The sequence below is a fragment of the Rhamphochromis sp. 'chilingali' genome (genome assembly GCF_963969265.1).
Source record: "Rhamphochromis sp. 'chilingali' genome assembly, chromosome: 6".
Classification (NCBI taxonomy): domain Eukaryota; kingdom Metazoa; phylum Chordata; class Actinopteri; order Cichliformes; family Cichlidae; genus Rhamphochromis; species Rhamphochromis sp. 'chilingali'.
In genome coordinates, this window is record NC_137933.1 from 17547012 (window position 1) to 17560834 (window position 13823).

Genomic DNA, 13823 nt, shown 5'->3' on the forward strand with positions numbered 1-13823 from the left:
AACATAAGGTGACATTGACACAGCCATTGCACCAGCTCTGACTCTGCCCATGACGTCAGTGTCCTTCGAAAGGGAGCACATGGGATGTGGGCTGGCCGAATCATGTGATCGGCCATCCCTATCTCTATTTGTCAGAGCCTCGGCTGTAACGCGCCTACCTGTGTGCTGAGAAGTGGGGTTGATGCATGATGCACTGCGTACCACAAGTACCATTCAGAGAGAGAATGAAAGACACAGTCGCACAGACAGACAGACAGAAAGGACGACAGAGAAGGAGAGATATAAAGAGCTGTAGCTCTGGCAGTAGAGTACTGTGGCTTTATGCCGTCAGTCATGAAGCGTCCATAAAGCATTCAGAGATAAGACTTAGCAGCATTTAAAGCACATGGTTATAAATGGTTGACCGTGACCTTAATGTCTCGGGGGGGGGGGGGAAGGGAGGGGAAAAACAAAAGGAGGAAGTGGAGAGGGGGGGTCAGGAAGCTGGAGGAATGGATATAAAAAGATTTAAGGGACAAGAAAAGGACGGAAATGAAGACGTGTGATATAAAAGGATGTTAAAGGCGTACTGTCCAGAGTGAAGTGCAGTGATAAAGAGAGTGTCAGACTGATCATAGTGTCTATAAAGATGTTAATAGGAAGCATAAGGAAGGAGAGGGAAAACGGTGACTGAAAAGACAGTTGAGAGCACATCTTTCATTTCTTTTTTGGTTTACTTACATTGTTTTGAAACGAACACGACCAGAATATGACCATTTGACCTTAAACGCCCTTTCTACTGAATATTTTAAACAAGTGAATAAATCAAAAGGCAAAATAACGGACACCGTTTGAAAACCAGCTTTTAAAAAAATAAATGGGTGAATTCTGTTCTAAGGAGCTTTGATCCTTCATCTTCTTTCTTTCGCGTCTGCCAGGGTCATAAAAAAAGTGTTTTTCTAATGTATGCGTGTGATATTTGATTTGTTTATCGTATTACTGCGCCTTTTTAACATCTCCATTACAGTTTATTTGATACAGCTGAATTGCATTTCGGCATACCTCTGCACTTTTTTTACACCTGTGTCTGTTTGCAACTCAATTAGATATGACATTGTATTTGACTCAAAGCTGTTTTCACAAGCAGCTGCAATTGGGGGCGAAGGCAGCGCTGCTACCATGCTTGTCAATAAAACCACATTAAAATGAACACATCATAATTACTGCCTCTATTATCCTTCAAGATCTAGGACAGAGGCGCCCGCTCGTAATTGGCTGACTAACTACCCCATATGTGCATGGCCAATAGAAATAATTGTCCTTGTGTGTAGCGCTGACATGTTAACAGAGTCATATCACAGTTTGTGACTAAAACAATCACTTTCAAGGTGCTCCCAACCAACATATTCCAATTGGCAATTATTGGTTCGGCTACACAGACTGTTGCAAACATTATTAACAAACTGCTGCATGAAACAGCGCAGCTACATTTATGGACTTATTCCAGCTAAGACTGGTTCAACAATTGCTATAAAAACAGCCTCACAGGAATCAGGAAGGCAGCAGCACTTGTTTGTCTTGTGTATAGGAAGCTTTACCATCACTCTAACAACCTGGTGATCAGTAAGCACAGACAGGTGTTTTGGCTATTCACAACATTATGCAAAATATCCATAAAACCGGATCCTTTCATACATTTGATAAACAAGATGAAGTGGACTCTTTCGCATATGGCGCCCGCTGCAATCTTGCAGTGGCTCTAAGCTGCTTGAGTGGATATGATTTATTCACGATTTTAACTTTGCGAGTAGTCGTGGCTTAGTTTCAACACTCCTGTTGCCACACACACAAAAAGAAGGGAGAGATTAAGAGACTAATGCTTTTAGAACCAAGTGAGGCTGTTGGTCGGTTGCAAGCTTTGACACTATGCTGTTTTAAATCTGCAGAATTGAAGAGCTTACAGAGGTAAAGATGTAGTAATTCTCTCATCTCCTAAAGGATTTAACAGTCCTCATGATGAAGGAGGAAAATGAATCTTTGATTAATAGTTTGGATAGGGCTATGCACAGATGTAGATAACATCATTCTAATCTCTTCCTCTAATGTGTCACCCCCTCCACCCCCTCCATCCCCACCCCTGCATTTCTCTTCGCTCGTGTGTACAGAACAGCATGAAAAGGCGAGGCAGATTGTCCAGTGTTTGAAGATAGATTGTTTTGTAAGCCAGCTGTGAAACAGGGATGACGCCGTGAATAAGTTACATACTCAGATCAGACCCCAGTGCTTGTCTGAAAGATGTGATCCAAGCCTTCGTCTTCTTTTGCTTCCAAGTAGATTAGATTAGAGGAGGGTTTTTTGGGGGGTGGGGGGCATTGAGTGCTCTTTACTTTCTTTTGCTCGGAATAAAATCTTACTTTAAAGTTTTATCTGCAAGCGCTAACCTTTCAACTGCAGATCTTTTTTTCTTTTCCTTGTTACATTTCTGTTATTCATTATCCCCGGTGTTGACCTACACTGTGTCTTCAGAGTGTTTTCAGATATTAATGTGGCACAAATGTGAAGTCTTTGCTGAATATTCCTTTTGCTTATGGAAGCTTTAGATAATCTTCTGATACAATCAAATAAAAGGGAAACTGACATTTGCGAACACGATTTCCCTTCCAAACAGGCTTTTGAATTCACAGAAGTAGGATTTTCTTTTTTTTTTCATGGTGCTGAAGAATTGCAATAGTTATAATGAGCTGCCTAAAGTTTAATTTTACCCAATTATTCCGCGTTCCTGAAAATATGACACAGCGGGACTTAAACGGTCTCTTACTCTTTGCTGCTGTTTTGATTATCAATTAAGCTTAGTGTGATTAAAATCGGTCTGAAGGATGGCCGGACTGGTTGGAAACAGAGTGACTCATCAATAGCCACATTCATCAATAACTTCTCTAACTATGCCACCTCCTCTTCATTTCTGTCATTTACTTTTCTCTCGCCCTTGCAATCTGCTTTTCTCTTTTCCCTCTCGACCGCTGGGCACAGTTCAATTCATGCATATTATACTGTGCATGTCGCACATTGTGCACAGCTCAGGGCTTTCCTGAGTTAGGTTTTGGGTAATGATCAAATTAATTAAAGAACATAAGCTACAAATCAACATCTCAATTGTTTCTTTTTGGAGACAAAACTTGGGCACATACATGTATATGATTCACTATTCATCATCTAAACACGGGCCTGAGTGGGATTTTTGTTTGTGTTTATAACTGTGTGTGTGTGTGTGTGTACTGTAGTTGACTAAATGGGTGGCCGTGTGATAGAAGCTCATCAACTGAGTGATAATCTAATTACTGCTGCGGACTAAGATAGATGGAGCCACGCAGCAAAACACACATCTTTGTAAGATTTAATTTGCGTGGTAAAAGCTACACAAATAATTTAGGCCCTTAGAAGAGATATGAATTTTGATGCAAGTCTATTAGTTATCGCAGCTCTGAAATGGGGTCACATAACTCACAGCGTGCAAGCCTGTCGACAAACTGAGAGTCTGTGGCAACAAACTAAGAAACAAATTGAGTAGCGTTACTCCAGGATGTGATTAAAACCAAAGGAGAGTGACATTTTGAGAGCTATTAGTAATTGGTGACAAATGTAATGGCTGCCAGTGATGGATACAGCTCCCTCACCTCTGCCTTTATGTTCAGCCTGAATCAATTTTTTATCCGGTCTCTTTTTTGTTTGATAGGAATAGAATATTAAAGAGAGGCTTTGGAGAAGGACGGCGATACCTTATTTGGCAGGTATCATGAGTGAATATGAGGAAGTCAAAGCTGGTTTCAGACATGCATGGAGATGAGACAGTTTGCTACAAGGGAGACAGTATTTCTGTAGCATTTGACCCCTGCAAAAAGATGGCTGTATGCGTGTCCCTTCTCCCAGATATGCAATGCAGATTTGCAATCTGTCAACTGAAGGCCTCAGCGGTCTAAATAATTGGATTTAAAAAAAAAAAAAAATTGTAACCCAGTGAGGTCATTTTAATCAATTCTTGTAATTACAAATTACAAATCACCGTGTGCCAAGGGAGCTTTGTGACATGGCTGCTGTAAAATGGTTTAAGGCACAGGATCAGCTCGCCAACTCCTTTTTCTTGCTTTGGTGGAAAAGAAATGCTTTTAAATGGTTATAAGTTTTGAGTCTAATTTATGGACTTCACTTCTCAGGTTCTTTGCTCTGATCTAATTAAATTGGACACGGCTTAAATGAGAATGTTAATATGTTGTAATATTCTGGCACTATAGTTAGCAGGCCTGATCTGAAAGAAGGGCTTTTAATAAAGCAACACCTTTTCACTTGTACTATATTGTGTAATAATTTTATCTGAGCTGCCTTAAATGAACATCTTTTCACATGTTTACTACCAAGCAGTTCATCTGAGGTAAGTGGCTGCGCATAAAATCTTCATCCAACTCTCATTTCTTTAGATTTGCCAGGAAAAGCAACGAGCGGCAGTTTATTGAAACAGTATGAATAGAAATACATTATATAAGGCTAAAAAGAAACACAGCTCTAAGGAGCTGTATTTGGTCTGACCACCTTTGTTTTTCAACGCACCCTAAACTCTGTTTTTAAAGCTTTCTTCTAATTCTGTTAAGTAGGCATCAGCAATAGTTCTCCTTCTTGGAGGAAATTCAAAGCTCTTCTTTGGATGTTGGCTCGGTTCTCTGTGAGGAATTTCAGATTTGGATTCATCACCTGTTGCCACTCTTCTTTTTTTGTTGGCATAGCTCAGCCTTTTCTTCCTGTTTCCCTTCCTTAAGAATGACAGCCACGCTTCCACTGAGCTCATTTCTGATGAGGCTTTAGTGAATAGTAGATGGATCAAGTGAAGGGCCAATTGGATCTCTCAGGTCCCGTGTCAGGTTTTTGCTGGATGTTTTCCTATTTTTTAAGGACTTTTCATTTCTTTCAGATGCTGTTCATCTCCTGAAAAATGCCAGGTTTTCTGCTAATAGATCTTTTCGGATCACCTTTTTGGTGCAAAAATACTATTTTATTTCAAACTGTTTTATTGTTGGCTTTTTTGTTGTAAATTCAACTGAATAAAGGGGAAGAAATTATTGGAACAGTGTGCTAGTAAGTTAGCAGAAGACATAGCAACTTCAACACACACCAAACTTAAGTGATTTTCTTCTGGAGTTTCCATTGTTTATGCATTACATCATAACCTCAAACAGTAGCATGAACGTTTATGCACTGTGCATTCAGTTGTAATGTCCAAATGGGTCTTGAGGATCTCAGATATTTTCCATCATGTCAGAGCGCCAGCCAGTGGCGGTCCTAGCCTGTTTGGTGCCCTGGGCAAACACTCCCTCTGGCGCCCCCCCAATGACACATCTGCTTACCTGTATCTTTTGCTCGTTTCTCCTCCTCTTCTTTTCTATTTTTTTCTAAACTGAGCACCTGATGGCTTTGAACTTTTCTTGTCCATCTTCCATTGGTTTTGATTTTGCACTTCAGTATGAACACCCATCCCCCACCCCGAGGATCACCACAACATAACCTAATGAACCTAGACCCTTAGTTCACAGATTCACTTTGTCTAAGGTGTATTTCTGGGATTTCGAACAACCCAGGATTCTGATCATGAATACATAATGGGCTTGGATTTACAACATTATAAATGAAATGTGCTCTACTTGGAAGCAGCCGGCCATCCTCCCCTGTCGACGGGTTGTGTGTGAGACTTTAAATCATCAAACTGTAAATTATAAATTTTAAATTGTTATTGATCCCTTTACCCCTAGTCCTAAAGTGTATATTTTCTTACTCTTCTTATATTTATTGTTTGTTTACTTGCACTGCTGTAACTTGAGCTTCGTTGTCTCGTCTCTCTATATACTGGACTGTATGTAGCGGAGATGACAATAAAGTTTACTTTGACTTAAGCAGCGAGCAGGCGCTCACTTTTTGCGTATAGAATTTCGAAAAAACATTGGTGCAGATTATAAGTTTGTATCATAATGTCTGGTGTTTTCGTGTTTGTTGGTTTGTTTTTATTTGTTTTTATTTTTTTTTTATTTTGCGAGTTGGTTATTAGATGCTGCTCCAGCCTGCCAGAGAATCCCCCGCCGCCCCGCCCTCTCCTCCCTGTGCTGCAAGCAGCAGGCGCACCTCGTAAACGGAGGGCACCCTTACTCCCAGCAAATGGGCGATAGAAAACCGATCGGTGCCTATGCCATTCCCAATATGCGCTGGCTGACGTCGGGGCAGCATGAGTACGAGCAATGTTTTTTATTGCTCGTACTCATGCCCTGGGCAACCGCCCGTGTCGCCCGTATCAAAAACTGCTACTGGCGCCAGCAGTGTGTCCCTACTCTCAACGCTTTGATAAAGACGAGTTCCTGGAATACTATTCATCCATCCTCTTCTGCTGACCCAATTCAAGAGTTGTGGGAGGGCTGGAGCCAATCCAGGATGCCATAGGGCGAGACACCCTGGACAGATGGTTCACACCTGTGGGCAATTTAGAATCATTAATTGGCCTAACCCCACTAATTGCATGTCTTTGGACTGTGGGAGGAAGGTGGAGTACCCATAGAACCCACGTAGACACGGGGAGAACCTGCAGACTCTACAAGGTGCTGTCCAATATAATCATAATAATATAATTTAAGAAAACTAAACAAAATGTTGGATAGTTAAGAACCAGACCAAATAATGTGAAATTGTTGGTTTTATATGTTCGTATGTTTGTATTGTTGAAAAACCCAAGAGCAGACAGCACCCAAAGTTATGTTTATAAATTCCACAAACTGAATGATCCATTATTTGCTTTTCAGTTTAAAAGTGTAAATGTTTGAAAAGAGACCTTGTACACCAACAATTTCTGGTGACACGTGCATACATCCGAAACTCTTTAGACTGAAAAGAAGGAACATATTCTCTACACTTTTATAAACCGGTAATCCTGTTCCTTTCAGTCAGCCATGCACTGGATAAAAAGGCTTGAAGTCATTTGCAATTCCAGGCTTGGACAGTTCCAGGTCCATGTAGCACCTGAATAAAATTAAATAGTGTCACCACATTAGACCAAAACTTGTGAAAATATGCTTCATTCCCAGCAAGCATACAGCAGTCAACACATTTAAACAGCACAACAGCTAAAAGCATCTTTTTTTCTTCCTTCGTCCAGAAATTGCAGGGTGCACAATATTACCTCTACTTTTAATCATTTTTTTTGATATATTCATTTAAGGAAGCTAAATCAAATCTGTGTGTCGGACGTGCTAAAATAATGGTGTTTGACTCTTCAGTTTACATTGGAGACAGTTTAACTGCTTTGAAGCAGAGAAACAGAAAATGGGCCACAACAGAAAATGCATAAATTGTTACCACAAATAAAACAGGTAAGTAAAATGGTAAGACACGCAGAGGTCGGCTCAGGGTTGGATTGCCTGCGGAACTCAAGGCCAACAGAAATTCATCTTCCAGCTGATTTTCAGTGCTCTCCTTCTCCCTCCGTCTGCAATGGAAGCTGTTATTTTCCTCTTCAACATTTCTCCTTTTTACACCTCGGTCTATTTCTCAGTTGTTCAACCCCCTTCTTTTTTTAATCCCCAGACTGGACTCGACTGTATTCTCCAAGTGTCTTGTTGATAGGCTCGGAGAATGTGATTCAGCTGCGGAGACAACCGCTCATCTGTTGTCCTTCTCATATCCACTGCTAATCTCCCTCTCTCCTTTCTACTGTCGCTCCAACTCCTTCATTTCTGTGCTGACAGAAGCCCATTTTAGATGGAGTGTCCTTTTGCGTCACATACCTTTCTCATCAGCGAGAATGAGGTTTTTTTTTCCACATATCCTACAAGGCCCTCTCACCCTCAGATTTATTGTCAGTGTGGAGGCTGAAGTTGACTGCTTCCTCTCTGTGATGTATTTTCATTGATGCCCTGACACTCTAGAGTGTAGAGATGAGCTTTTGCCATCAATAAAACACACTTTTGTTGGTGTAGACGTACTAGTAGATCAGTGTGTGAGACAAGACGTGTACAGAATTGAATAAAGCGGTGCAGAGACGAAACATTACTTAAATCTGCAAACTGAATCCAGTTTAAGTACATCACACTGTCTGTTTTACGCTAAATTCCTTGCTGCACATCCATTGTTAGTCAGCCCCCTGCAGATCCTTTCTCTCTCTCTCTCCTCCACCTCCACAGCTCTTCCCCATTCTGCTTGCTTCTCTTTCTCCTGCAGCACTTTACCTCTATCTGTCATCGTCCTCTTCCTCTTTCTGCCTTCTTCCTTGTATCCAATTGAGGGCTGTGTCCTTCACCTTGCCCTCATCTAGGGAACAGATCAATAGAGGCTGAGAGAGGCCAAGCATTGCTCTTTCAGTGAGATTTTCACTTTCACGTGGATTTGGTTGCATGAGCATGCAGGAATTGAGGCACACTGATACGTTTGTCTAGCGATGTCTCAGACCTCTTAGATGAACAAATTAAAGTGTTCACATCTTTTTTTCCCTTTTTTAAAAAAAAGCACTTAAAAACATGCTCATTTTACAACATACAGTCATTTTGTTAGTGAAGTAAACTAAACTTGCCAGAATTTTCAGTCCAGAATAAAACAGAATCTATATCTAAAATATGGCTGTTTTTGCCATTGTGGTGTTTTGAAACTGGACATGTGAGTAGAGTTGTCACGATACTAAATTTCAAACATGATACTGATACCAAGGAAGTCAATTAATCTTTTAGGGTACTGATGTCATTAGTTTGGTAGAACAGGGTTGTTAATCAGTTTTGGGTGCTTTGGTGTTAATGAAGTTAAGGATGGCTCGGCATCCTTTTGTGCGCTCTGCCCGGCACCTTGGAACCTGATCACCTGCAGGAACACCTCGACCACTGACATTACTTTATATTTTTGGAGAAGTGTTTCTATTGGAACCTAAACAAAGGGTAAAAAAGACAACACAATACATCTAAATACCCAATCTAATATCTAATACATCTAAATAATTGAATTAGTGAAGAAGAACAGCATTATGAACAAGTTAAACATTAATTTTGGATTAAGTGTGGTATAAAAAAATACTGTAAGACTAAACTGAACACCGCCTGCATTTTAAACTGACCACACAGCTGGCTACAACAAAATAAGAAACACATTTGAATAAATTATTGTAAGAGCAGAATAGTTAAAGTTGATCATCTTGTCCGCGTCTGTCTGCAGCCTCTCTCTCATCCATCATTCCCACTGCTCAGCCTCAGTCTGCAGCTCTTTATCTTCTCAACTCTGCCCCTCAGGCATGAAATCCACCCTTTTCAGCTGCTCTGCTCCGCGTTTCACTCTTTATTTGCTCAGATTAGTTCTCCACACTCTGGATACTCTGCTCAGTTCAACTTTGATTCCCCTGCTGCTTAGTACAGCAACCCAACCAGTTCTCGGTGTATCTGTAATTCGCTCTGTCACAGCTCAGTATTTCGTAATTATTCATTTGTTAGCTACAGTCTTCTAGCCACTGTGTTAATGCTAACAGATTACCAATGTGGCTACTAGGTAATTGCTAACAGCTAATGTTAAGATTAGCTAGATTAACGTTTATGAAAAGTGTTCAAGGCTTAAGTGTTGTTGAAACGGTACACTGTAAACCCGAATCAGTTGACTGAACTTAAAACATTTGTGGAAACTGATTACCTCAAAAGTTTTAAGTACACAAACTCATCTTTTCTAAGTATGGGGTACTCAAAATTTGTATTTATTGTTAACTTAAAAATTTAAAATTATATTTTTATTTTATTAATTGAGCTTTACTTAAAAACTGTATATACTTTAATTTTAATATTTTTGTGTTTTTTGTAGTTTACTATTTTGATCCAACACAATGCAATTATATTACAAACTAAATGCAAATTATATGATTATTAATTAAAAGAAATTTATTATTAAATGTTTGAGTGTAGACTAGTAAAAAAAATTAGAGAAATTCATTTACTTTACATTTTGTTTATTTAACATTTTTTATGGAAATGTAAAAACATCACTTAGTGTTTTTATAAAACCACTAACATGGACATTGGCACCATAAAGTGAGCATTATAAATTCAATGTAGAACATGTATCTTTTTATAAAATCACAAAGGACAACATCAGTCCTAATTGCATCTTTCTCAAAATACATAAATTCAAAATAAAAAGTCAAATACTAATCACTTTTGTTTGAAAAAGAAATGAAAAACAATTTTATAAAATGGGTACAAATAAAGATGATCATCTTCCAAATAACCAGAGCAAAGTTAGGTAAACTGATGGAGTTAAATCCACCCAAAGTCTGTAGTAAACTTAAAGTGCTTTAAATAAAGTGCTTAAAACAAAGTGCTCAGTAACAGAGTGCATGTCCTAACAAACATTGCCTTATATTCCTTCCAGAACTACTCTTTCAGCAACAAATCATTTTTAAGAGCATGTAGGCAGGGTTTCAGAGGTTTGCCGTCAACAAGCCCCATGAAGATTTTTTGGACAAAGGTAAATGTGTGAACGAGCTTCCTGGGGTAGTCTAAATGCAGAGCATAGATCTAGCCAAACAATAAGGCAAATGCATCTGCAAATCTGGGAATATCACGCATCACCAAGTCGCCTTCCACCACAATGGCCATGCTTAAGGAAGTAAAATGGACTGGACTGGTCTGGGAAGCGCCGTCGGTAACCACTGTGAGAAGGGCAACTGGAGTGTCAATGAGGGTCGACTCATCCAATGTGTCCGCCTGGAATAGACACAGTATCAATAAGTAAGGTTGGTTTGAGAGAATGTGACAAGCAAGACCTGTAATCTAGCAAAAAATTCAGCAGTGTAGTGGGTTACTTTGTAACGGGTTAGGGTACTCTACTTTTTTGAAAAATGTACATTAATGCGTTAGCTTCTTGCATTACATAATTAGTATGTTTGTTATTTTTCTAAAAAAAAAAAAAAAAAAAAAGAAGTCATTTTTTATTTTATGACTTTATCTCAAAAAGAAACTAAATCTTGACTTCAGCCTTGTTTTTGGGGCCACCTGCAGCGTAGCCGAAGTGCTGTGATACGCCTGTGCCCTGCTCCTGACCCTGTGTGTGTGTGTGAGGGTTTTCTAAAGAGAGGGTATTTTGCTTGTACAATTTGGTAGCTGCTAGGGTATTAAATTGTATTTAAAAAAATCCATGGTGTTTTATCTCACTGGCAGAATTTAAGTGATGCAAAAATACACTTACATTACATGTCTTAAAGAATTCTGGGTCCTCCTCCCGCAGGTATACAGGAAGGGCACGAAGCACTGCAGTGCGTTTCACGTTGATATCAGGCGCCTCCTAAAAAGGGAAAAGAAAAGTTCATTGAACACAAAGTTTTCAGGTGTCATTCTTTTGGGGAGAATACATGTTTATGAAACTGCATGACATGTGACTCTACATAATTTTGGAGACATTTCTTTTAAGACACAACCTTTCTGTCTCTTATGACAAAGAGTCTGTATCTTACTCATTTGACAAAAATCCTACACAGTATTTTAAAGTAACATACCAGATCAGAGCTGTAATCTGTATAAAACACAGATGTTCAAAGCAAGGAAAAATTGAGTTTTTATCAGTGAAACTTTTAATTTGTGTTAATTTTATCATTATCAATATTCACCTGAAGATCATAATGATTCAGGATGGTTCGCAGAGCCTCTGATATCTTGCCAGTCCGTGCAGCCTTCTGTCTGTATAGAGCCATAAGTCGTGGTGTGTGTCTGTCAAGTTCAGCGTAGAACTGGTCAGTGATAATTATATACTCAGCCATCATTACAGCTTTCAAAAATTTCAAAAGTACACTGTACATTTCATGACAAAATAAACACTTAGCATGGTAAAAAAAAACAAACTTACAATTACTGCTGTTTACTTTGAGTGCAGTCTTGAATTCTATGGCCGATCATCCAACAGTCCAAAACATAGGTAAGAATTTCAGATGTTACAAAGTCACAGGCCATCATTCCATTTAGTCATGGTAAACAGTAACCCTCTTTTAGTTTTAAGTTTTTACCATATAATCAACATTGTCTCACCATGTATAAATTCTGTTAAGTTGGAAAAAAAAAAAAGCAAAAAAAAAAGCACAGAATACATATGAATTTACACTGCAGTTATTTTAAAAAACCAAGCCAAACTGCGGGATAAATCTTTGCAAAGACACATTGTTATGCAATAGTACATAATACATCAGTGAGATACTTGTAATATTACACAGAACTTCTACTTACAAACTACTTCTTTTACAGGCTGCTGCTTAAGATAGAAGTTGCCACTGCTAGCTAAGTCACTTTTGAATGATGCTAATGAGAAGAAGAAAAAAAACCCGGCCGAACAATGAGGCTGCTGTTGTAAAAAAAAACATTTACTCAAAAATCATAATTAAAAAAGCAGTATTTACTCTTAACTTCTAAGCCATGTACAATTATAACTGTTTGAATCGTTAAGAGAACAGAAAAGTTTTAAGTTGTTTCAACTTTGTGACGCATTTTAATTGTTGTATCCACAAACTTTATAAGTCAGGTGGACTGTTGGGGTTTACAGTGTAGCTTTACTGACCTCTGAATTTCCTGCTAAAGTGTTGTCTGCAGGCGCTGTGTGAAGCTGTGTGTCGACTAGAGGAAGCAAGGACATCAATACTATATTGATACTATATAATAATGTGTATCCTATTCAATATTCATGTGTAGTTTTGATTAATATCTAAATTTCTTTTTTTTTAAATTTAGTGTTTTAAAAGTACTGCTCATTAAGTGAGGTCATTTGTTACACTACTAGTTACATTACTTTTGCTTTACTCTGCAGCATGACCTCAGAAGAATTGTTCCATACTGTATTTATCAGCATATAATATGAGCCTTAGGTTACATGCCTACACCCTAGGAAAAGGGCATGTTGGTGATTTTTTTTTATCTGTCTGCCCAGATGATTGAAGGAGTTCTGTAATGCAAGAATGACTACATTAGGGTTGAGCAATTTGTTCTATAGGCCAACTATCCTATCATCCCCCTGATGAACAATAGCATCGCCATCTGGCGGCAGAGGAGGTTATCCACCCTCCATAATTTAATTTATTTTATTCCATAAATTTTGTTGTACACATAAATTCCATTGTCAATGTAAAATGACAATAAAGGGCTATTCTATTCTATAATGTGTGGCCCAAACACAGAAAAATAGTGCATGAGGGAGAGAGAGACACATGCACATCAGGAATTTATTTTTCGCTTCCAGCATGAACAAACATTTACACGCTGACATGCAACGACTGTCTGTAATTAGCTAACATAAGTGGATAGTAGAGATGTGCAAAGCAGCTGGTATTTGTATCTGTGTTTGTATTTCTTGAGGGGGGAAAAGTATTTGTATTTGTATTTGTATTCGAGTAAAATTCAAAATAGGCTTAAAAATCCTTTTTTTTTAACTTTACACTTCTAATTAACGTTATAGTGTAAGTATTCTTTAATTATATCCATTATAATAATTATGGATATGCAGTATTAGTTGATGTTTTTCCATAAATCCAGCAATTAACATGTAACAAGGAAGGTCATTGAAAAGAAAATAACATAACAGCCATTGCCTCATCCATGGTTGAAACCAACCATTGTGAACATTATGAACCCCACCACCACCCGTCCTTGTTGGAGAACGCTGAACAGACAGCGAAACTGACTTGCAGGGGCAGAACATGGTTGTGATTATGAATTGGTGCTGGTGGGGGGGTTGGTGTTTGTGGGGGGAGTTGGCAGACAGTACCAGGAGAGGATGCTTTAAGTGCATGTGATTATGCATAGCAGATGTTGACAGAT

The 13823-nt window shown here is 38.8% G+C and overlaps 1 protein-coding gene across 1 annotated transcript; it reads right to left on the minus strand.

Annotated features, from left to right (window-relative positions):
• Nucleotides 1-8233: 8233 nt before the first annotated feature.
• LOC308398473 (uncharacterized protein) lies at nucleotides 8234-12305 on the minus strand (the record flags this gene model as incomplete). Its single annotated transcript, XM_080885132.1, has 6 exons — nucleotides 11869-12305; nucleotides 11633-11732; nucleotides 11215-11310; nucleotides 10599-10733; nucleotides 8838-8916; nucleotides 8234-8313 (listed from the first exon to the last, which is right to left on the minus strand). Exons 2-6 carry the CDS (start codon nucleotides 11714-11716, stop codon nucleotides 8234-8236), a joined length of 474 nt encoding a protein of 157 aa, XP_080741258.1. The 5' UTR covers nucleotides 11717-11732; nucleotides 11869-12305.
• Between the last annotated feature and the right edge of the window lie 1518 nt (nucleotides 12306-13823).